This window comes from Camarhynchus parvulus, chromosome 2, assembly GCF_901933205.1.
Source record: "Camarhynchus parvulus chromosome 2, STF_HiC, whole genome shotgun sequence".
In the NCBI taxonomy this organism is placed as follows: Eukaryota; Metazoa; Chordata; class Aves; order Passeriformes; family Thraupidae; genus Camarhynchus; species Camarhynchus parvulus.
In genome coordinates this window covers 133,256,300-133,278,555 of record NC_044572.1, presented here as the reverse complement: position 1 = coordinate 133,278,555, position 22,256 = coordinate 133,256,300, and the positions used below count along the sequence as shown (strand labels likewise).

Sequence of the window (22,256 nt, the reverse complement as noted above, 5' to 3'; positions counted from 1 at the left end):
GAAAACATATTCTTCTTCTGAAGAATGTTAGCATGGTTCATCTTTACACATCCTATGCAATGTTTCATTCAAGAAGCCTACAAGTTTCAGGCTTCCTCTTCTCTCTGCTCATCCAGTATTATCCAGCTTGTCATACAGCATTATGTTCATATCACATTTTAAAATGCAAGGCACAACAAGCAGATGTTGCACCAGCATCCAAGCACTGAAGTATACAGCAAAGAATGGAAGCAAATTTACAGAAGAAACATGATTAAGAATACAAAAATTAAGATAGAAGTGCATTCTAAAACTGCAATATCCACTTTAATATAGAAACATTGTAGGTTCCAGTCCAGATCAAACAAGATCCAAGAACTTAACATCTCAAAAAGGTTTCAAGACTGGGATATTGGACATAGGTGCTTATCTAACCAGGAGACAATCACTGTTTGTGACCTGTTTGTGACATTTCCATAAATATACAGAAATAGAATTCTGAGACACTCCAGAAGATACAGCTTCAGTAATGCTGGATGGCTGAGTGTCCAAGTCAAATACCATTTAAAGAAGACAGAACTTTAATTGCAACTAATGGCTTGATGTAGCAAGCATTTTCAAAATACATCTTAAGTTCTAACTGAAATTCAGTTGGACAAGTGAGTGACAATGCTTTCCAGAAACATTGTATCCATGTTTTCTACCGACATTCAATAGGCAAAACCAAAGGTGATTACAATGAAATGCATGTCCAGAACGTGACCTACCATGTCTAGGAAAAAATATTTGCAAGTATCTATTAACTCAAGCTCATTTTGAAAATTAACTTCTAGACAGTTTAAAATCAAATTATTTGTATTTCCTTCACAATTAACAAACTTAATAAAAAAATCAAACTACTTTAAGACCAGTTTGTGGGTCATAAGACAAGAAATTTCCCATTTTCAAATATCTTGAGAATGAGTATTTATATTTACATGGACACAAAGTACAACTCAGTCTTGAATAATGGCAATGAGATCAAGTGACAGGGAAGGGAAAGAAGAATCAATGCTTTAAACAAGAATTACTGTAATGCAGAGCAATTCAAGTGTTTCCTTAACAGATTTCAGGTGTAAATAGGAATCTACTATATACACTACTTGAACTTAAAAAGGAAATTACATTAGACCATAAGTACCAATGGAAATTGTTTCTGAGACACTGCACAACAGAAGGAGTCAGCTTGCTGTCAAGTCTTGCCATGTTTAGATGCAAGTACAGAATATGCTTAGGAAAACAAGTTTGTTTATTAACACATAACAGTATTCATCGTTTGTGCTAACAGATATAGAAAGCCATTAGCACTTGAACTTAGACACATCAAGTAAAAAAAGAATACCAAGATAAATATACCTTACAGCTCAGTAGAGATGGTAAAAAAAACAGCACCAAAACAGAAAAAACCCTAACAACCCCACACAAGTCAAAACACTCTCTTTCTTGGTGTAAGCCCATTCACTAAAGTACAAGATAAAAGATATATTCGAGAAAAATAGATGGGGATAACACAACTGAGAATTTAGCATCACTTTCATTTCTTAGATAGTATATTAAATAAAGTTATTGCCTATTCATTTCTAGTGGGTACCAGAGACAAGTCTTTAGTAAGGGCTAGTCTTAAGTGAAAAAGTATCCTTTTTATAAAGCTTTGCAAATGACACAGGCAGGAAGACAAATACTGACTAACAACATCAGCGATAGCCGCTGCAAGGTGCCTCAGACAGATTGTTTCAGACTCTGTGAATTAGTCACCTTTACTGATGGTAACATGAGACAGCAGTAGATTCATAGTTATTTCTAGTAAGTCAATTTTCTATCAGAGGTACAACACATAAAAAGAGAAAGTTAAAGGAAGTGCTGGAATTTTCCCTGACACTATGTACAATGCAGTATTTGATCAAGGTAGAAGTAAGCAGACAAAAACTGAAGTTTGAATAAGCATTCAGTCCTATTCATTGATAATAAACCAACACCTACTACTTATTTCATTTACTGATCTTTGCCTTTGTTTATTACTTCTTTCCATAATTTCTTTTCCACTAAACAAACACAGAGTTTTTCAAAGTCTATTGATAAAAAGCTGCACCTGAATGTATTAAAAGAACTTGCAAAGAAACAAAAGCTGTTTCAGAGCACCACCTGGGTTACCCATTAATCCTCTTCCCTGTCCTTCTAGTTTTAAGATACTGTACAATGACATCAGGAAGAACACCTTTTGGAAAAGAAAATACTCCACTACCTTCATTCTTTGCTAGATGAACAGTACTTTGTGATGCATTTCCACTTCCCTTCCACCCAGAGTTCTCCTATCCTTGTGATTTGAGAAAGGCAGCCTGTTTTTCAGCCAAATACCCAGAAAAAGGCTTCAATTATACTGTTCGCCTGCTATTTTAGATTGCACCTGGAGCAAAAACTGACAGAAGAAAAGCTTGCTGCATTGAAGGAAGGAAGTACACTGATTGATAATAATGACTGAAATTCAGTGGAAATAATGGGTATGACAACAATGGCTACAATTCCCCATATTTACTCAAATTTTCTAGCATACATGTTAGAAGCCACTAAAATGCAGTTTTATGTAATGACAGCTCAAACCATCCAGTACTGTCAAACATTTCTGATTAGAAAGTTTTTAAGAGCTTTCAGGTTTGTGCTAAAAGTCAGTCATAGGAAGTCACATTAAACAAATTAAAATGCACAGAAGACCACACTAGTACATTTCTTGTAGTTGCATAACATTTTTTATAAAGTTATTCATCTCACTAATCACATCAGCATATAAATCCAGAAAATTATTATTTGATAATATTAAGAGAAGCAAGCTTGACAATTTCACTAACACATAGAAATTAGAATATTTTTGAAATGTTTCCTATGACTGTTTCCAGAGAAGACCTAAATACAGGCTTAAAGTCTGGCCTCATTCTGTGGGAAATAACTTACAGATTTTAACACTTGCACAAAATGTATTGCCTCAACTACTTTCAGAAATAGTTTCTAAAACCTAATACATTCCACCATGAAAAAACATTTTCACTCTATTCTGTGGAAATTATTCTGTAGTTATATTAAGGTGTCAAATTACTGAAGAGATCAGTAAAGGAGAGATATACTGTGCTTTAAACCGTAACACAGATCATTATTCACTGATACCCATGCTCCAAAAGGCCAAATTTTAAAACTCCAAATATTTATAAAGGCTTTGAGCAAGAGTTAACACCAAAATACATTGCTGGTAAAAACTCAAGCAATACATATGCTGAAAATATGAAAGTTAAAAAAGACATGTTTTTATTATACTAATTTCAATGTCTCAAAGCAAAAATGCTCCATGCAAAATCACTGAGTTGCAGGGAATGTTTTGCAACTATGGCCTAATTCTTCAACTAGCTACATTTCAACTCTGAATCCAGAGTTCTATGTTTCTAAGTTTTGGAGCCAAGCTACTACCTGTAGTTAAGACTATTGTGGCTCTTTAAAATTTCTTTTATGCTCTACATAAAACAGTGTAGACTTCCTTAATTTCAACATGTTCCACTGCAGGGTAGGGGGAAGAAAAACAAAAGAAATCTTACAGTCAGAGATTGCAATTGCTGTCCCAAGACTCAAACAGTGCAGATGGGATACTTCTACAATATATATATGACAAAAATCATCAAACTTTTGACCAACATTTGAATGTACAAGACTGGAAGTGCTTTAACTGCATGTACACTACAAAACAAAACCACGTAGACGTGTAAAGATGTGTCCATAGAAACACAGTGGACACAGATTCACATGAGAGAAATGTGCTTATTATTAACAAAAAAAAAAATAGTTCCAATTACAACATATTTCTAAAATACAGTCAACAGCATTATAATGCATGAATAACTCACAACTGAAAAATTAATTACTAAATTATTTAAAAGACATGTCATTAATAGCTGTTCTTTTCCTCTTTTGCTGTCCCATCCCTTTTTTAGAGTCTTACCAATAAACACTTGACACTCTAAATACAGGAACAATAAATATCAGAAAACTGTCAGTTTATGAGACTGAAAATTAAGTCTGCTTCACCAAAATTCCAACTTTGTTGTTGTACTCACATTCCTTTCCCTAGGAATTTTAAGTTACAACTTACTCCACACAAAAAAATGATTTGGAATTGTGAAATGTTGCCCTAATCTGATGTTAGAGTAAAGCATTAGGATGGCATAAACTGAACAGCCATGATCATGATCATCAGACTAATAAGGTGTTTCTTTTTTTCCTCCTGGAAAATATTTAATAATATTTTTAATATATTCTAATGTGTGTATTAAAAAAAAATCTTTGATACTGCTCTTCCTTACCTCCCACTCTTTAGCAGCATCTTCAGTACTCGATTCTTCACTAGTTTCAGGCTCATCCTTCTTTTTTACCACTATAAATCCAGGTTCCCGAAGAGACTCCCCAGTGTCTTCTGCATATATTTCTGGGCTCCACTGGATAAAGAAGACATACAAGTGATCTGTCCTAGAAAAGTCAAGTTATGACACAGAAAAAAAAATAAGGTAAGTTTGTGATGTTTAATAATATCAAGTATTTAAAGTTAAAATAAAAATACTATTTCATATTTTACTAGATATTAGAGACACATTTGAAAAAAACCTAGGTAGTTCTTTAGGTTTTTTTCAGCTTTTACATATATGAAGCTGACTCTGGAGAAAAAGAACAGGAAGCAAGTTGGCAATGGACTAGCTGTGATTTCACATATAAGTATGATCTTTCAACCACTTCTGTCCCATTGGATACCTCTGCTTAAAATTGAAATAACTCCCAAAATAAAACACAAAGACTTTTTTAATCTTATTTAGAAAGAGTTACATAAAACCAAACAAAATTAGAATTTAAAAAATGTCTGCATGTTTGTTTACCCTATGCCTGAAGAACAACTGACCACTTCCAAGACATAATCAGAATTGTACAAATTGTGGAAAGTACTACAGATGTGGGGGAAGACTGCTGAAAGCATGCAAATGTATATATGAATCATAAAATCATAAGCTACAGACTATTCTAACTATAGTAAGTACCAAGATTCAAAGTTACCTCATTTTAACTTATATGCCACAAATAACACTGTTCTCCAGTCAGAAGAGCAAAATCACCCTAATTCACAGGAGAAAATTATTTGTAATCCTAACAGATGTCAGTCTATTCTGTATTTGCTGCAGGTGCACAGACAGAGCACTCAGGAAAAGGACTTGCAATGCATCCACTAGTATCTCTTGATCATGGAAAAGAGAGTCAGAGCTAGAGCTTCATGGCTCTGGTTGCAAGACTTTGAATATTCCTTATGTCTTTCTCCAGAGATATTTGCTATATCTGGGTATTGTATTAGCATGAAGAATAATATTTGAGCCTTTTCTTCTCCCTTCCTTAATAATCTTTGAAAAACTGAACACTTGAAGAACAGCAAGAGATACAGAACTTCAAAGTTTCTCAAAAGTGCAGTTATATTTTTCATGTACCACTGACCAAAAAATTTCTGCACACAGGTATGTAGTCTCTGAACAGGGTCAGTTATCCAGAATCACCCTTGTTAAGATTGAGGCTCCTGAAGAACAATGATAAAAGGGGAGGGAAAAAGAAAAGGGGGCAAATCTTTCTCAGGCAGTAGCAAAGAACAAAACATTCTGGAAGCATAAGTTTACGTAAATTCTATCACAGAAGTTCAAAACAAGAGGCTGCAGACTCCTCATGGACTGAATGAGGCATCAATTTTAGGTTGTCATGAAAGCATGAAAGTTTTTTTTTTAAGTTCTGATTTTAGCTCTTCAAGAACTTTGATTTATGTATAATTATAGCAGTTAGAAAAAGGACATGAAACTTGATGCTTAAGGTACTATAAGACTCTCCTTCCCAGACTGGCTCCTTTGAGAGTAAGAACACTGAAATAACGCTTTTCTCTCTTTTGTACCACTCGGTGACAAAGACAACTGGATTGGCACTAAGTATTTTCATCTATGCAGACTAGCACTCAGCAAGGTTAACACCAAATTAAGAAAACAAACACCCCACTATGAGAACATAGCTTTTTCTTTACAAAAAACATAGGACACACATTGAATGAATCAAGAACTGATACTGATAGTAAACTACCCCATTCAGTTAGAGAGAGAGAGAGAAAATAATTCACAGATGAAAATAATTTCCATGGAGGTCAGTACAGACTGAAAAAATAAGAAACCTTTCTTACAAAACAGGTGATCAATTCTGCTTTATACTGAAGGTAAGTACTTGCTACATTAGAAAATGAACCAAAGAGGCAGTGATCATTTTAATCAACTAATCTAGACATCATTGGCGTATATGAAACATTTACCTGATTTCAAATTAAATACGATACTGCTAGAACAAGCAGATTTGAGTTAACTGTAACCACAAGAGAACTCCTGGCCCAGACAGGATTAACAGCAGCAGAATTAGTGGGACAGACTTTTGACTCAAAACTTTGCATTCTCTTTACCACTTAAGAGGTAGCAGGGGTGGTGTTTAAAAGCAGGTCAGTGATGCACTACCATGGGCTCAATTCTACCTGTTGGATAAGTACAATACTTGATATAATTTCAGCCCATCACACATTTCCATCCATAGTGGACATAAAAAAAAGACTACTGCCTTTCTTGTTGCAGCCAATTTCAGTATAAAATAATTATATTTCTGTAATCAACCTTTTCTCCTTAGATTAAAGAACCCCACTTACTTCTAATTTTCTTTATATGTTACACTTTCTAGGCATTAAATAGTCTTGCTGTTTTCCTCTGGACTCTCTCCAATTGATCCATATCTGTCCTCAACTGCAGTGCCCCAACTGGACATTCTATGCCATTCAGCTCAAAAGAAAAGACGGAAAAGTGACTTGATCATTGTGGGTAGGTATTTACACCAGATGATAACTAATATTTTTTTGTTTCTTTCTTTTCTCCCCACTCTTTGACAAGGATGTAACACCCCTAAAAACCAATTTTGGGCTGAAAAGAAGTCACAGTTTCCTAGCAGTAAAAATCATCTCAGAATACAAGGCTGTACCAGTGAGTGATCATGAACAATCTCATGTCTTTGAATGAGTTCAACAAATTCAGGTATTTTTCCAGTAGACATGCTTAAGGTAGCTCATGGAAAGGTTTTACCTTCCATATACAAAGAAAAGAAAAAAGAACCCCAGCTAGCTCTTCTGAACTCAGAGAGGATTTTTAGAAAGTTTCCAAATAATGAGAAGCACAGATAAAGACAAAAATTTTGCTGCAGAACTTACTTCCTCCACCAGACACCACTTGACTCATTCTTTTGTTATTTACTTGCTACAAACAAGAGCCTAAATAGTATAATAAGAAGCTACTTGCCAAACTCCCAAGTAACTCAAGTAAATCAGTAAAATGTCTCTAAGGTAATGAGGTACTCCAATGGCAAATACAATACGAGCCAATCAACAACATCCTCAGACACTGACCCTTTTTAGTGATTACTTAGAGAGATACAGTCGCTGCAAAATTTTGAATGGTGCAGAAAAAATGAAAAGCTCAAACACCTACTGGCAATTGCTGATTTTTACAGTTTGCCTCTGTCTTACCTTTCTTGTGGAACAGCAAACCAGTACTCATGTTTTTTGTCCCTTTGTGCATACTGTTGCATTGTTGCACTTGCTTGAGAAACGAATGTTTTTCTCATGGGTTTTCCAACCCTGAGACACAGAAACTTGTGAGATCGATGTCGTCTTTTTTCTTTCATAACAGAAGAACCTAATAATAAAGACAAAGTAAGCTGTCCACAAGGTACTAAAGAGCTCAACAAAATCATTAATTAATTTTATAATAGACAATTGAGGGATATAGAACATTTATGTAAGTGAGTAATGAGAGATGGGATAAGATAAATAGTAATAATAATCTGTCCTTTTTTGTTATGAATATCACAACAGCAGAATTAACTTCAGACTACAACAAACTAAATTCTAACATTCATTTCTGCTTCCAACTAAGATCACAGTGTTACAGCATTTCATCCATGCTTGGAAGTATTCAAAGTATTCTTTATGCATACTCTCAACACTGAATCACCACCCTCCCACTATTAAACAGTATCCCACATACACGAAAAAGATATTGCGTTAAATATGTATTTTGGCTTGATTCACATGTGTCAGAGATGTTGTTAGTTATTTATCACTTACAAGGGAAAACATTCTGGCCCTACTGATACAGGATTAAGATGAATTTTAATTTTGTAGCTATATCAAACACCTCAATGGTATGAACACCACCTCAGGGTGAAGGATACTGGATTTTGCAGCACAGGATTTTTCTCTCTGGTGGTATATTTAATTGAACTCATAGAATTATATGACTACCCTCAAGGTCTGAATTGTCAAGTCAGCACAAGCTAAAGTAAGAAGCCTTCTTAAACTTTTTTCTTTACTAGATGATTTGCCAAATCCACCAGCCACAAGAGACTTTTTTATAGCAAGAAAGGAAAATGTAATTTTAAGAGTTATTAGGATCAGTTATGACAATAAAGGGTTTATCCTAGCTCTGGTATTATATGTACACACAGATAAGTTTCAGTTTCCCAGGACACATCTTTTCTTTACCACTAAGCACAGAAAACATCACCTTCTTGCTCTATAAGCATTTTCTCAATAAGATTTTTACCATGAAGTTTAGAACAGCACTGTTCCACAAAAGACTATTTCTTTTTTAGTAACTATTTAAATGTGTGACTCCAGTTTTCAGTCATGTTTTCAGTCAACATTTTAGAATTATACCTGCAGCATACAGTATAGTAAATTAGCCATAATAACATGCATTATTTGGAAGTATTTTATTAATGTGTAAACTCAAAGGTAAATTGACAGATTGAAAAAAAACACTAAAAAGAAACAAAAATAAACAAAAAAGCCTGTTTCATAGGACTGACATGCAAACTCTGTGCCAGTGTTAGATAAAAACTTTTCAATGATTTGGCAGTTTTAATTTTAGTCCTTCAGAAGCAGCAGATTAGGACTTCCCTGAGTTCAGAGAAGTGGGACTATGGTTCCAGCTATCAGAAAAAGTAAAACCAAACAATTTAGCTCTGCCCCAAGTCTCAAAATGACTATTTCAGACACTTTTTTAAGTGAGTTCTCCAATTTCTTGTATATTTGATACATAATTAATGAGAAAAGATTTCAGCAATGGCTACTGTGTCTCATTCTTCTTGTCTTTCCTTTTCAATGTCTGCCAATATTCAGCTAAGCTGTAAATATTTTGTCATGCTATCATTAATGATATTTTAACTTGCTTTTACACACATAAAATTAGAGATTGTTACAATTTCTCCAAAGTATCAACCACACCTAGCTTTATTTCAGTCCAGTGGTTAACAAAGGTGTCTGTAAAAACAGAAGCTTGGGCAATAAAAAAATAAAAGCAGATACAAGTGAGACATTTTAAGTTATTCTAAACTTGATGTGTCTACTTGCATTGCATGACCTCAACATTCAGAACAAATATTCCAAACTCAAACATCTGACTTCTTTAAAGTTCATTAATTCCAAACTCAAACATCTGACTTCTTTAAAGTTTAAAAAACAATAGTTCTCAAAATCTAAATTCTCAAAAGCGCCACAAAAGAGAAAAATTCAACTAAGTTCCTGCTATATGAAAGGGACAAAAAGACTGTCTAGGTAACTTACTGATCCAAAACTCATAGTAGGACTACTTCAGCATTTTATTTTGAGAAAGGCTACTTTTAAGTGTTTACTATATTTCAAATTTTTAATGACTTGGTGTTTTTAGTGACCTGCTGCTAATAGATGTCATATACAGCCTGATGTTTTTCAAGAGCTATAAAGCAGATCTATGCTTTTATCTTGGTTCTGTTTCATCATGTCTGTAGAAGCTTCACCAAATCTATCTAGACTGAGAAATATTACTTCATAATTTACTCATTTATTTGCATTCTGCTAATACAACATGCAAGAATAAGAGATGTAATAATTCCAACTGAAGTTGGACTGAATTGGTACAAATCTCCAAAAGGCATCTCGTGCTTTTTGTGTTTTTTCCTTTGTACTTTACCCCACCAACCTTGAGTGAGGCAGCAGCACTATGTGCATATAAGGTTTCTAGCCAGCACTCTTCTGTAGGACTGTATGCAGACACTTTTTTGGTTATATACATATTTACTCTGCAAATATACAGCTCACATAACAGACGAACAACCTGCAGTCAGTCAATGATACAATCTTACAAAAAAACAAAACTAAAGCATTTAATGCTACTGAGTTACAAATATTCAGTTGTAAGAAAAGCAGCAATTGTGCCAAAGAAAACTTAGTACCTGAATTCTTTTAAAGTTACAACCAGCAACTACTGCTAGCTGACATCCACCAGAGGTATTAGAAAGTAGACAGAAGTATTAGAAGTACTTCTAATATTTAGGGCATAAAAGCCAAATTTATCACAGAATTATGCAAGTATTCATCTGCTTCAAATTTCAAAATTCATTTACTTCCTTAAAAGAAGAAAAACACCCCAGCCCAACAAACCAAAAACAAAAAACCCCAAAAAAAACAACAAGCAAAAAACCATTATATAAGATTTTGAAGTGTAAATGAACTTCTGCTAACCAAAGAAACAAACAGTTCAGTTATCTCTATTAGTAAGATGGGAAGACATCTGAAAGTAACGTGTGAATTTTTTAGAAAGCAAATTCAAATTCATCCAGAAGCATACTGAAGTTGTTTAAAGGCACAGCGTATTTCTGTATGATAAAAACTTGAACAGACTTTAAGGGTAACTTCCAACTAATAATCCCAGGACCCTGATCTTTGCAGAAGAATCAAGGTACTGAAGAAATAAAACCTAGCAGTTCACTGTATCCACAGCACTAGCTTCCTAATATCTAGCCCTTACTTTTCCTGAATCAAGCTTTTTGGATGCTTAACATTGTTCTAGTCATCATCAAAGTAAGACAAGATGCAAGTGAAACAGCATTCTGAAAGCACCAAATATTTTCTCCAAAAGTTTATGTAAAGTTTAACTCTGGAGTATCTTCAAGCCAATGAGAAATAAAACCAGCACATGGAGAAATATGGTGTACAGAATGAAAAAATTCAAAATTTCCATTAAACTGGAGGGTGATAGATTTTAAATATGAAGGTTAATACTGTACCCATAAGTACCCACTCACCTTCTAACCGCCCATCTCCTGCAGATACAGCTTTCTGACTGATCTCTTTTTGTGAATCCTGGTGCATGTTTTCTCTTTGTTGTTTTGTTTGTTGCATAGTGTGGGTCTTCCAGAGCTTGCGGAGTTCTTCAACTTCTGCCTCTGAGTCTTGACTTTGGTCTCCCACTACTTTTCCTTTGCTAGGTGTCTCTTTCTTTTGAGAGTCTGTGGTATCTTCACAACCTGGACATTCCTCTTCCATCTCATTATCTGCTTTTTTCCCTAGTGAGGAAGCCTGATCCTTGCCCACTTCTGTCCCCTTGCTGTGCTCCTCACTACCCTGTGATCTTTGCAAAGACTGCTGGAGGACATCTGCAGTGTTTTCACCAGATTCCTGTCCCCCCTTTAGAGACATTTTAGCACTTTCTGAACTTAAGTGGGTACCAAACTGTTTAACACCTACAACCATTTCGGCACTGGGCTTTAAGTCAGTGGCAGCTTCACTGGAGTCTGAAATGACTGTTAAACACTCAGCACTAGTCTGGTTTATTGTTTGGACAGATTCCGATGATGCTCCAGAAGATTTATCTTGTCGAAGCTCATCTGAGGAAACCAGTTCCTCCCGTATTGGAGAGAGTTCTGATTCTGTGAATACATCTTCTGAAAGAGACTCCTCTGTGCTTCTTGGGGCAGTACTAGCACTGTCATTGCCTGTGTCCCGAACCCTGGAATCCGTGTCATCCGTATTGCTCTTCGCAGCTTTCTTGGAATGGCCAAGTTCCCTTACTGACAGCTGCTCTACATCTCTGTTGAGCAAAATAAGAATGTTGTTATAACAGGTACCTCTAAAGTATCAAGCTCTTTTCTTCACTGTTTTGTTCAAGCTCTTAAAACAAACAAACACCCTAAAAACCAACTTAATCCAGAGTATTAGTAATAAACAAGCATAAAATATTATGATACCATAATGGTAAACGTGGCTGACCTTTTGTCAGCACAACACTGCTGGGACTTCCCAAGTTCATGACTTTACTTTCACAAGAAACTCTCCTATGAAACTAACAATATTGTGAGATGCACTTAAAGTGTAAAAATAAAATAAAAACCAAAGTAAAACCAACAAAAAGCTACGCACAACCATAATCTCTAAAGGTGAAAATCATCCATAGTTTTTTTGGGTTTTGTCTCCCCAAATAGTCAGTACAATTGTACAGACATGTCCCACCCTACAAGGAAGCTGACACCTTGCTCACAGGTAAGACATGAATGGCAGAAATCATCTGGTCTAACCTCAGATATCACAGCCAGTAAAGGCAGAACAGTGGGAACCATCAAAGTAGATCTCACTATTACGCCCACAGAAAATACCTGAAACAGTGTTTAGTGTCTTCAGCAGGGACCTAACTTTGAGGACACCATTGTTTGGCAAAATAAACCCGAAACTACTTGATACAACTGAAGATGCTGATAAATAGTGCAAAAAAAAGCAAGCATAAAAATTTATTTTACCCAGAGGAAATAATCTTGCTTAAACCTGCCTTTCAAAATAAACCCACTAGAAATTCTATGACTTTTAGAAGAGGAAGACTAGAGAGGTACTATGAACACGCTCAAGTAAACCTACAGAACTCAAGCTTTTCTCTGTTGTCAAAAAACCTGGGCAGTATACAGCCATCACAAAAAATTCTCATATTTAACTTACTCATGACTAGAGTTCTCAATGTCAAATTCTTTGCTATCAGAAGCACACCAGCTCTTCCATTACCTAGTACTAAATGCTTTTAAGAAGCTTGTACATTATTCTCTGTTTTGAAGGACAATAAATTCACTCTACGGTCTCACAAAACTTCACATTCACTTACATCATATTACTGAGATGCTGCTAAAGCTCAGGATGTTTGCAAAGCACATGCACTGTCTTATCTAAGCATCAACATGAAACTTGTAGTAAGCTTTAAATGACGGAATGATTTTGCTTACAAAGCATGTGGATTCAGCTTTAGAATTCATTATCTATTAGACTAGGCCATTTCTTTAAATTTGCAGGATTATGCTCATTATAGGTGCTCATAGAGAAGTACAATGTAGGGTTCATAAAATCTGTAAAACATCTGTATGCAGCCAGATATTTTTGTCCTGTTTTAGCAGACTGTGGGTTATATATAGAAACCATACAACATGAAATTTTAGTTCTAAGAACCAAAGCGTCCATTGGGCTTATGACCATTTTCCATATCAATAATCTGAATACTGAAAATAAGATTGCTTTGCCAAGTTTTAGCAGGTTTGACAGTTGGAAAAACTGGGAGAGTGGAAGGAGATTAACTACAACAGCAGAATATGTAGGAAAAAAACAAAACAGCGAGAAAACATGATTTAAGTGTCAAATACCTCAAGACACATAGGTCTTGTCAGATCTAGCCGAAGATGTTAGGACTTCTGTTTAGACTTAAAAGATTTGTTCTCCCAAATTTAAAAATATGCCTCATATTTAGCTAGGCACAAAAGTGCAGGGACTGAAGAAAATGCTAGCAGCTAGTGTTGCACCCACTAGTTCATACAGCTGACAAGAAAAATAAATCAAATTGGGCATACAGGCCTCTGAATGCAGAGTATGACCTTTTATTAGCAGACATGTTTTCATTCCACATGCATTCATATTATAAACAAAAGAGAAAATGCATGTGCTACAAGAGCACAAAAATCAATAGCATCATTAAGTCATTAACAAACTAAGCATTTTAGAAAAATACTTGTTTTGCAACTGCAATAACATGACTCAAGCATAGAGTTATCTAATTCTTTACACTGTCTGTCAATTGAAATAGGAACTGTGAGCTACTTTTTAAAACTCAGTCTGGAAAATAAACTTCCAGAAAAAAATTATGCTGAAGGCATCATCATTCTACATCAAAAGCCCCAAAAGTACCACTGTAGCAGCACGTACTTCAGTTGCCCTTTCAATAGACACGTGACATTGGGCAGCAAACAAGACCCTGCCAAGATACCCATTCATTCCCAGGTTTATGCCAAAACTGAGCTCATAAATGGTACGAGGCAGGTTACTACTTCTGAGTGTCCATATAGTTAAGATTATCAAGAAAGACGTATTAGGGTACTACCTATATGAACTGTAAGAGGATATTTTTAAGAGTTATTGAGTATCTTAAAAAAAATGTAACTATTTTAATAGGGTATAGCATTACATATCAAGCAAGCAGCTTTACACTCTCCTGGTAAAAGAAGCCCACTTCCCTACAGCTAGATAATTGAGGCAGTCTGCAAATGTTTGTGTTTTATGGGCTGTGATAGGTAAAGGGGGCATGATTTTTTTTTTAATCCTTTTTGGATTTCAAGACAGAATTTATCTTTTTCTGATGATAATATAAAAGCTCGCCATAAAAAACCAGAGAGAATGGAACAAAGATTTCTCTAATGCTCTTAAAAATTGATTTTAAATGCCTGCTGTACTAAACACCCGTGCTTAGACCTCACCAATGCAAATTCACTGTTTACTCCAAAAAAACACCACACCTAAGGTGAATATGCAGTCCCTCTCTTCTTGCCATAAAAGGAGAAAAATATACTCCTAGGCCCATAATTATATATACAAATCTTAGAAAATTAATTTAAATCATTTGTCAGAGCAGCAAGATTGAGAAGCAAGTGAAAAATGCTAAACAATAAAAATTTGTACCTAAAATCGTCAAAGCTGCACTTTCTTATTGTGAACACCAGTTTTTAAATTATTAAAGAACCAAACAACATTGACTACTGTTTCCATAGTGGGGAAGGGGCAGAAGAAATTATGTGGTAACACAGATCTTTATAAGAGACTACTGGAGAAAATTAGAATCCATGTATACAGAAGAAGATTCATCCTGCGTCATATATAGGACGTGAGAACTGAAGGTAAAGCAAACTTTCTATAGGATCTTTCCAAGCCAATCTTTGATATCCTCTCCTAACAAGAAAAATAAGGAAAAGGCTGGTTTGCTAGTTTTGTATGGTCAACAATGTGGCTACAGTTCGGATTTACTCAAAGCTTTACAAATACTGTTCTATCTTACATGCTTAATGACTCCTTAATTTTGCTGTCCACAATTTCCTTATACAGAGCAGCTGACATCACTTCTTCCATTGGACACATGATGCCATATTCTTCACAGCCATTCTCTTGGACCAGAGGATCCATTTTATGAGGATCAAACATTATATTATTTGGCGTCACTAGCAGCACACCATTGACCGTACCCTAAAATGAGAGGGAAAAGAAGTGGTAATTTTTCTCCTTCAAATTCCAGCTTATTCTTCATTTTTCAGAAGGAAAAGGGTGTTTTCTATTTTTTTTTAATAAAGCCATTTTTAATTTATTTTTAAGCAACCTGTTATGTTACTAAGTCACTATTAAACACAAGAAACTAACTTTTTCTGGGGAAGCAAATTAATACCACCTGCTTTCCCAAAATAAAAGAGTTTTATTCCTCACAACTAATCAATAACTGGTTTTAGTAACATAAGAGAAACCTTACATACTGAAGAACACACTAAACAGCTCCTCTGAGATAAGGAGACATCCTTCCCAGATAACCACACAGCTTAACTGGTAGGTTTGAAAGCAATTTTTGTCTAAAACTTGACTCTTAACTCTTCTGTCTCACTTTCCAGTATTTATTTAGAGAGACCTTAAAAACCTATCATTTATCTTAATTTATTTTACACAAAAGTAACAGAGAGGCTGATACAAATCCTTCTAACTTAATGGACACGGTGACTGATTGGAGAAACACATTTACAGAATGAAACTAGAATAAAAAGACTCAAGATTATCAAAGATGAAACTTTGGATGGTTTTAATCACAATGATACTACTGCAGTACATGAATGCAAGTAGAGTTTAAAATTTAACTATGAAAAACTTTGAGGTTTATATTCTATGAATTGTAGGGTTCTTATACAATACAAGTATAAAAACAAAGTTAATTTACAATATGTTCAACTCTGAACAAAAAAAGTTAGAAACACATGCAAACAGCATTTGCCTGCTACAGAAATTCATTTAACTGTTGGAACAGTGGAGTTTGAGCAAAATTATGAACAGAAGAAAACCTGGCTTTAAGTAGAGTGACAGGAATACTTCAGTTACAGATCTTGACTCCTAAAGACTTTGCAAATCTTGTCAGACATTCCAAATTTTCACTCAAGAACTCAGTTCACGTGCTGTTGAAGGAATTAAATATTGACCTTACTGATAAAACATTCATAACTATTATAAAGGGTGTGTATTGGAGGAGACTGTTTTCAATTTTGTTTTGAGAAGACATTAGCACAGCACAAACACAGATACAGTTCTTCTGAACTCGAGAAATTTTGTTCCCAGGTGATGGTTGATGACCTTCACAATAGGAAAGCAAAGATACCAACCAGTAAAAAGAAAAGTGCAAGTTATAAAAAAACCCAACCAAAACAAAAGTGTTATTAAAGTCTCAACAATGACCAACGGTATTTCTAGCATGGAAAAATGAAGACATGTCTCAAAAAAAGCCCAAGCATCTGTGCTTGAGTCTTTTAGTTGTTCAGTGCTTAATCAGATTTCATATACATCTTTTAGAGTGCAACACATGTGCTGAAGACTTTGAAGTCAGCAGAAGACATCTACATAATTCCAAGGTGCTTAAAGTACTGAAACAAGGCTGTTATGGCCATTTTTTTCCTGGCCCTGTATTGTGGAAATAGACTTTCAAGGTTGTCCTCCAAGAGGACAACTGTCAAGAGAAGTCTACATTTTGTTTTATCTATTGTAGTCTGGAAAACAAATTTAACAAAACTGCAGAAGTCAATGAGTCTACTCAGAAGAATGACTGCTTCTCTTTAAACAAATATAACTTCTGTAAATTCAGTGCATAATTAAAACCAAAAAAGCAACAGCTTTTCTACATCTGAGCTCTTTCATTAATGGTCATGAAAATGGAATTTTATTAATACTCTCTATATCTGACCCAGAAATTGTCATAGTCTTGATCGCAGTTGGATTAAATGATCATTGTAGGTCACTTCCAACCAAAATATCCTATCCTGTTCTTTCACTGCCCAAATACTGCATGTGGATCTTCAAAACAGCCAGGCTGAAGAGAAAATGGTAAGGTTGTATGACTGCTCTATCTGAAGGACTTAAGTGTTCAACACCAACTTCCACAATTACATATCACTCAGTAGAAAAAAAACAGTAATTGAGCTCATTAGAGAGCTCTTCATTTCCAGAATAATAGTGTCTTCATTTGTCCACTATCTCATGAACCTTCCTCGATAAATTAAGTGCACAGGATGTGCAAAAGCTTTTGAGGCAATAAAGAAATGATATTTTTCTGTCAAGGGATGTGCTGTCACAACTAAGATATCATTTGTGTCAACAAACTCCAATGCTTTATAACTTGCTTTCAAGAGCACAGATAAGACTGCCTCAGCTGAAAGCACAGGCCAAAAATTGATTCAAGAAAAAAGCTTCATATGTTTGACATGGCTTATCTGAATATTAGAGTCACATCATCAGAATAACATGTATGAAGAACCAGTTACACATCAACTACTACTTTCAGTTGTCTTGCTTCAGAATCAGTTTTAGCAGTTCAGAAAATACGAACTTACCCCTCCCAAAGCCCACAAGCCAGGCTTGTTAGTATCTTAAGCAAACACCATGCTATCAAGGACAAAAATCTGTGCATGTGCAAGGCTACTCATTATATAAGAAAAACAACATTAAGAGACCTTCTATTGTAAACAGAAGCTTCCTAGAGAAGACTGACAATGACCCACTTAATGGCAAAGAATCCTAAACTGGTACATTGACATGGCCTTAGCACATATGGAATTAAGGATTAAAGCTTACCTCTGCAGCCTTGAAGACAAGGCTAGAAATAATAAAAGCTTATCTTGACCTTAGAAGAAACCCTCAACACCAACAGGTAGGCAGGTATTCAACATGAAAATTAACTGGAAAGTGTATTTCCATGTAAAATTTACTACAGCAATAGAAATTGAGAATTCAGACCTAGAAGACTTTTATCTGGATTTGACGAAGTGGCTGATCAAACACTTCACTCGCAATTACTATAAGGAAGAGAAAGATTACAGAGGTATCTTGAAAACAACAGATTTATAGCACCTTAACAAGAGATGACCTATTTTATCCTTATCTATCTAAAAAACATAATGCAACAATTCTGGTTCACAAGTTACTAGGCATGGTCCACAGTTACTAGATGAACACTTGAGTATACTTTTCTAGAGAAGAACTGCTGCTCCAAATGAATAAAAATTAAGTTCCTAATAATACACTAATTAGCATTAGTATTTCTGTCACTTTTCATTATTACCTCCAAGGATCACTGAATGTTAACCCAGGTAGCTAAGCAATGCTCAGGTTAAGAGCCAGATAAAGAAAAATTTTGTTTGGCTGCAGATTTTAGTTACTCATTTTCAGACATGCCAATGTTTCTGACACTCGCTCTTACAATTTCTGTGACTCTTACAGGAATAATATGTTCTGTCTTTACTACCTTGTTTGCAGGAGTAAAAGCTTCCTTAAAGCTATTACTCAACAGATGTTGTTTCTTAGCATGGACAGAAACCAAGTGCTGTTGATGCTGGGAGGAAAAAAGAACATCAGAACAAAACATACAAGTGGGAGCACACAAGCCTTTAGCCAATTGCTTAAGAGCTGCTCATTATGCTCAGTCCTTCCTGAGAGATGAGAACTGCAGCAACTCCAGCATTTGAGAGCTAACACCACAGCTTTGCATAAGTCAACAAAAAATTGCATCCATTCTTTAAAGGAAATACCTGAAACTTCATTTCCTTGTTGGAAATGAAGGATTAGACACATTTCTAAGTTAGCATTCCTAAAATACATATACTCCAGAACTATTGTATCAGAGTACACAACGATGAACTCCTGAGCATTTTAGTATCATGCACTCATCATTTAAGGCTCTAAAACAACTTTTCTGGTTACTTATACATATTTGTGCACTATGGCAGCAGATGCCACAGCCACATCATAAAATATCCAGGAATGGGTAATAAAGGCGATGCCAGAAAAAACCCTGGAGTATCTCTGTATCAACAGTGTGGCTGGCAGGACCAGGGCAGTGATTGTCACTTGGTACTCAGCACTGGGAAGTCACATGTCAAATACTGTGTTCAGTTCTGGATCCCTCAATTCAGGAAGCACATTGAGGTGCTGGAGCAAGTTCTTAAAATACCAGTTGAGCTGGTGAATGGTCTAGAGATTAAGTCATGTGAGCAGTAGCACAGGGAACTGGGCTTGTTCAGCCTGGAGAAGAGGAAGCTCAGGAGGGACCTTATTACTCTCTATGTGAGAAGAGGTTGTAGCCAGGTGGGCACTAGCTTCTTCTCCCAGGCAACCAGGAACAGGACAAGAAGAAATGGCCTCAAGGTGTGCTAGAGGAGGTTTAGGCTGGGCATCAAGAGGAATTTCTTCACAAAAAGGGTTGTTAAGCATTGGAATGGGCTGTCCAGTGAAGTGGTGGAGTCGCCATCCTGGGAGGTTCAAGTAACGACTGGATGTGGCACTTAGTGCCATGGTCTAATCAACAACATGTGATCAGGAAAAGATTGTACTCGACCTTAGAGGCATTTTCCAACCTAAATGATTCTGTAATGCTGTTTTTGGTAAGTAACTTCCAACAAACTAACCTCCCCTGCCATCTTATAAACACCAAAGATGACTGAGAGCCTAGTCCCCATATATAATCTCCTTGGTTCCTTGCCTTTGGAGCAGGGAGAAAGTTCCCAAGCTCCTTCTCTGACCTGGTTAAGCTATTGAAAATATTTTGAGTGTGAATATATTCTTCAAAGTGAAGAATATTGTGGGGCTTATTTATGAAAAACAAAGCCCTCATCTACCCATATTAAAAAAAGATGAATCCAGCTTCTCCTTTGTGGGCTATTAAGTTGGGTCTTCAGCCCAGATCCCCTTAAAATAAATCAAATACTCAATTAACATTTCAGAAAAGCTCTTTGACTCAATTTTTTACAAATTCAATTTTTCAAAATGGCCACAAGAATTATTTGTGCTAACAATGTTGTTAGAGATCTGCAAATCAGAGCACAAGCTCAAGCAAAAATTGCATGCATGCTACCAATTGCTACATGACTCCAGTATACTGATGTTTGCTCTAATCTCCTCATTTTCTAGTCCTTGGGAAAAAATAATTTAAAAGATGAGCATCTATAAACAACTCAATTGTTGCTACAGAGCCGTGAGAAACAGATTTTTAGGGCATCCTCCACAAAATAACCAATGACTTGTTTCTCTTGGACCATAATTATTAAGTAATTGTTGAGAGAAAAAATACTAAAAATACTGGCTATGAAAATGAAATACAAACTAGACTCTGCATGCAGCTACTAAGTAATTCAACACGATACTGTTACAGGAAGTTCTGGTTCTGGAACAAAACTCCCCAAAACAGCACTTGTAGAAATGAAGTTTCCCACATGCAATAGATTTTAAAGTAAAGTGAAGTAAAATTCTGTTCAGGTGAAATTCTGATTTAAGATCCTCAAAGAGAAATGCTAAATCATTCTATTACTAAAAACCATGTGGAAATTCTAGGTTATTAAAAAAAAATATATCCCTTGAGTCTTAAAGCTGCTCTAGAAAATATTAATCCAGATACACAAAAACATACATATGGAAGGTAGATTAAACTGCACATGTATATATTCAGTTCTGAATCAGTTGTGTCGTCTTACCATTAAAATTACTTACACCTCAGGAAAGGGAAGCTCTAACTCCCATGTAAAACCTGAGATGGAAATCTGAACAATCATTATAAAGGGAGGTTTAGAGCCAAACTATCACATTGGTGAGCCCACGCATTAAGATTAAGCAGCTTAGTAAAACAGTTCTAAGAAAGATTGAAAGGACTCCTAACAAGAAGTTCTCAAACATAAGTTCTCTAAATAATTCCATTGCATTCTTGAACACACAAGGTTGAATAAAAACTATAATTTATGATTTATTAAGCTTTTATCATGAAAATAACATTTATTTTATGTCTTGTTTCTTGTAGGAGTTTTGAACCTCATCATTATGCTCCTTTTCACTTAATGAGCAATAAATGTGTGTTTTCTGTGCTTTCATTTCCAGGTCAGTGGTTTGGGTTTTTTCAAGCCTCAGTATTAGTAATTTTCCTTTACCTACTACATTTCAAAACAGTTAAGTAAAACTTAGCAACAATAAAAAAGAATTCCAAACTTCCCTAACTAGTTTCAGTTACAATCATGCAGACTTTTTAAAGTACCTTTGTTTTGGCACAAGAAACAGTGCAAAGAAGAAAAAAAACCCAGAGCAGCACACTTTTCTAAAGTAGAAGCCAACAGTGCAGTTGTAAAACAGGGCACACCTATGTATACAGTAAGCAGTAAGTCAAGGTGTGACTGCAGCACACTGGTCACACTGATTTATTGTCTGTACAGAATATTCCCATGACCCTGCCTCTTACTGTGCTCAACATCCTGCCTCTATCAGTAGCCATAACCAGCTAACACAGAGCAAGTGCAATGAACAGAGCAAGCATTCCAGGTTCCAGACACTGCTCCTCAGAGAATTCCTCTGTGCTTGTCCAGAAAGTCACGAGTGTGACTAAATGCAACTCCAACCACACAGAGAATAAGCAGTTTTAAAAAGTGACAAATGAGACAATCTTACCCTAATGAAAGCCCTTTTGTACAGACACACTGTAAAATAGGCCTTCACTAGATTTCAGCCTACAAGCAGCAGTCACAGTGATGACAGACTTCACAGCTGAAGCCCTAAAGAATGGCTACCTAAGAGCTTCAAAAATCCCTTTCAGAGTAGAAAGCAAAGGATGAATCTTTTAAGCTTTCTCCAAAAAACTTTTGCAAGTTTATCATCCTGCATAATGAGGAAATGTATCAAGGAGAGGCAAGACAACATTTAAGAGGACATTCTTACCACATGTGGCACAAAGTCTAAATTACATGCTAAACTTACAAGATCTGGCACTCGA

General features: G+C 35.6%; 1 protein-coding gene across 3 annotated transcripts in view; it reads right to left on the bottom strand.

The window, feature by feature from the left end:
• The window catches only part of OXR1 (oxidation resistance 1), a 261,650-nt gene that overhangs the window by 27,333 nt on the left and 212,061 nt on the right, over positions 1-22,256 (bottom strand). For all 3 annotated transcript variants that reach the window (XM_030965997.1, XM_030966009.1, XM_030966002.1), the window contains 4 exons: positions 15,270-15,454; positions 11,221-12,005; positions 7,622-7,790; positions 4,359-4,521 (listed from right to left, as the gene is read on the bottom strand). In XM_030965997.1, the coding sequence (XP_030821857.1) occupies positions 4,359-4,521; positions 7,622-7,790; positions 11,221-12,005; positions 15,270-15,454 (1,302 nt within the window). The remainder of the gene's footprint in view (positions 1-4,358; positions 4,522-7,621; positions 7,791-11,220; positions 12,006-15,269; positions 15,455-22,256) is intronic.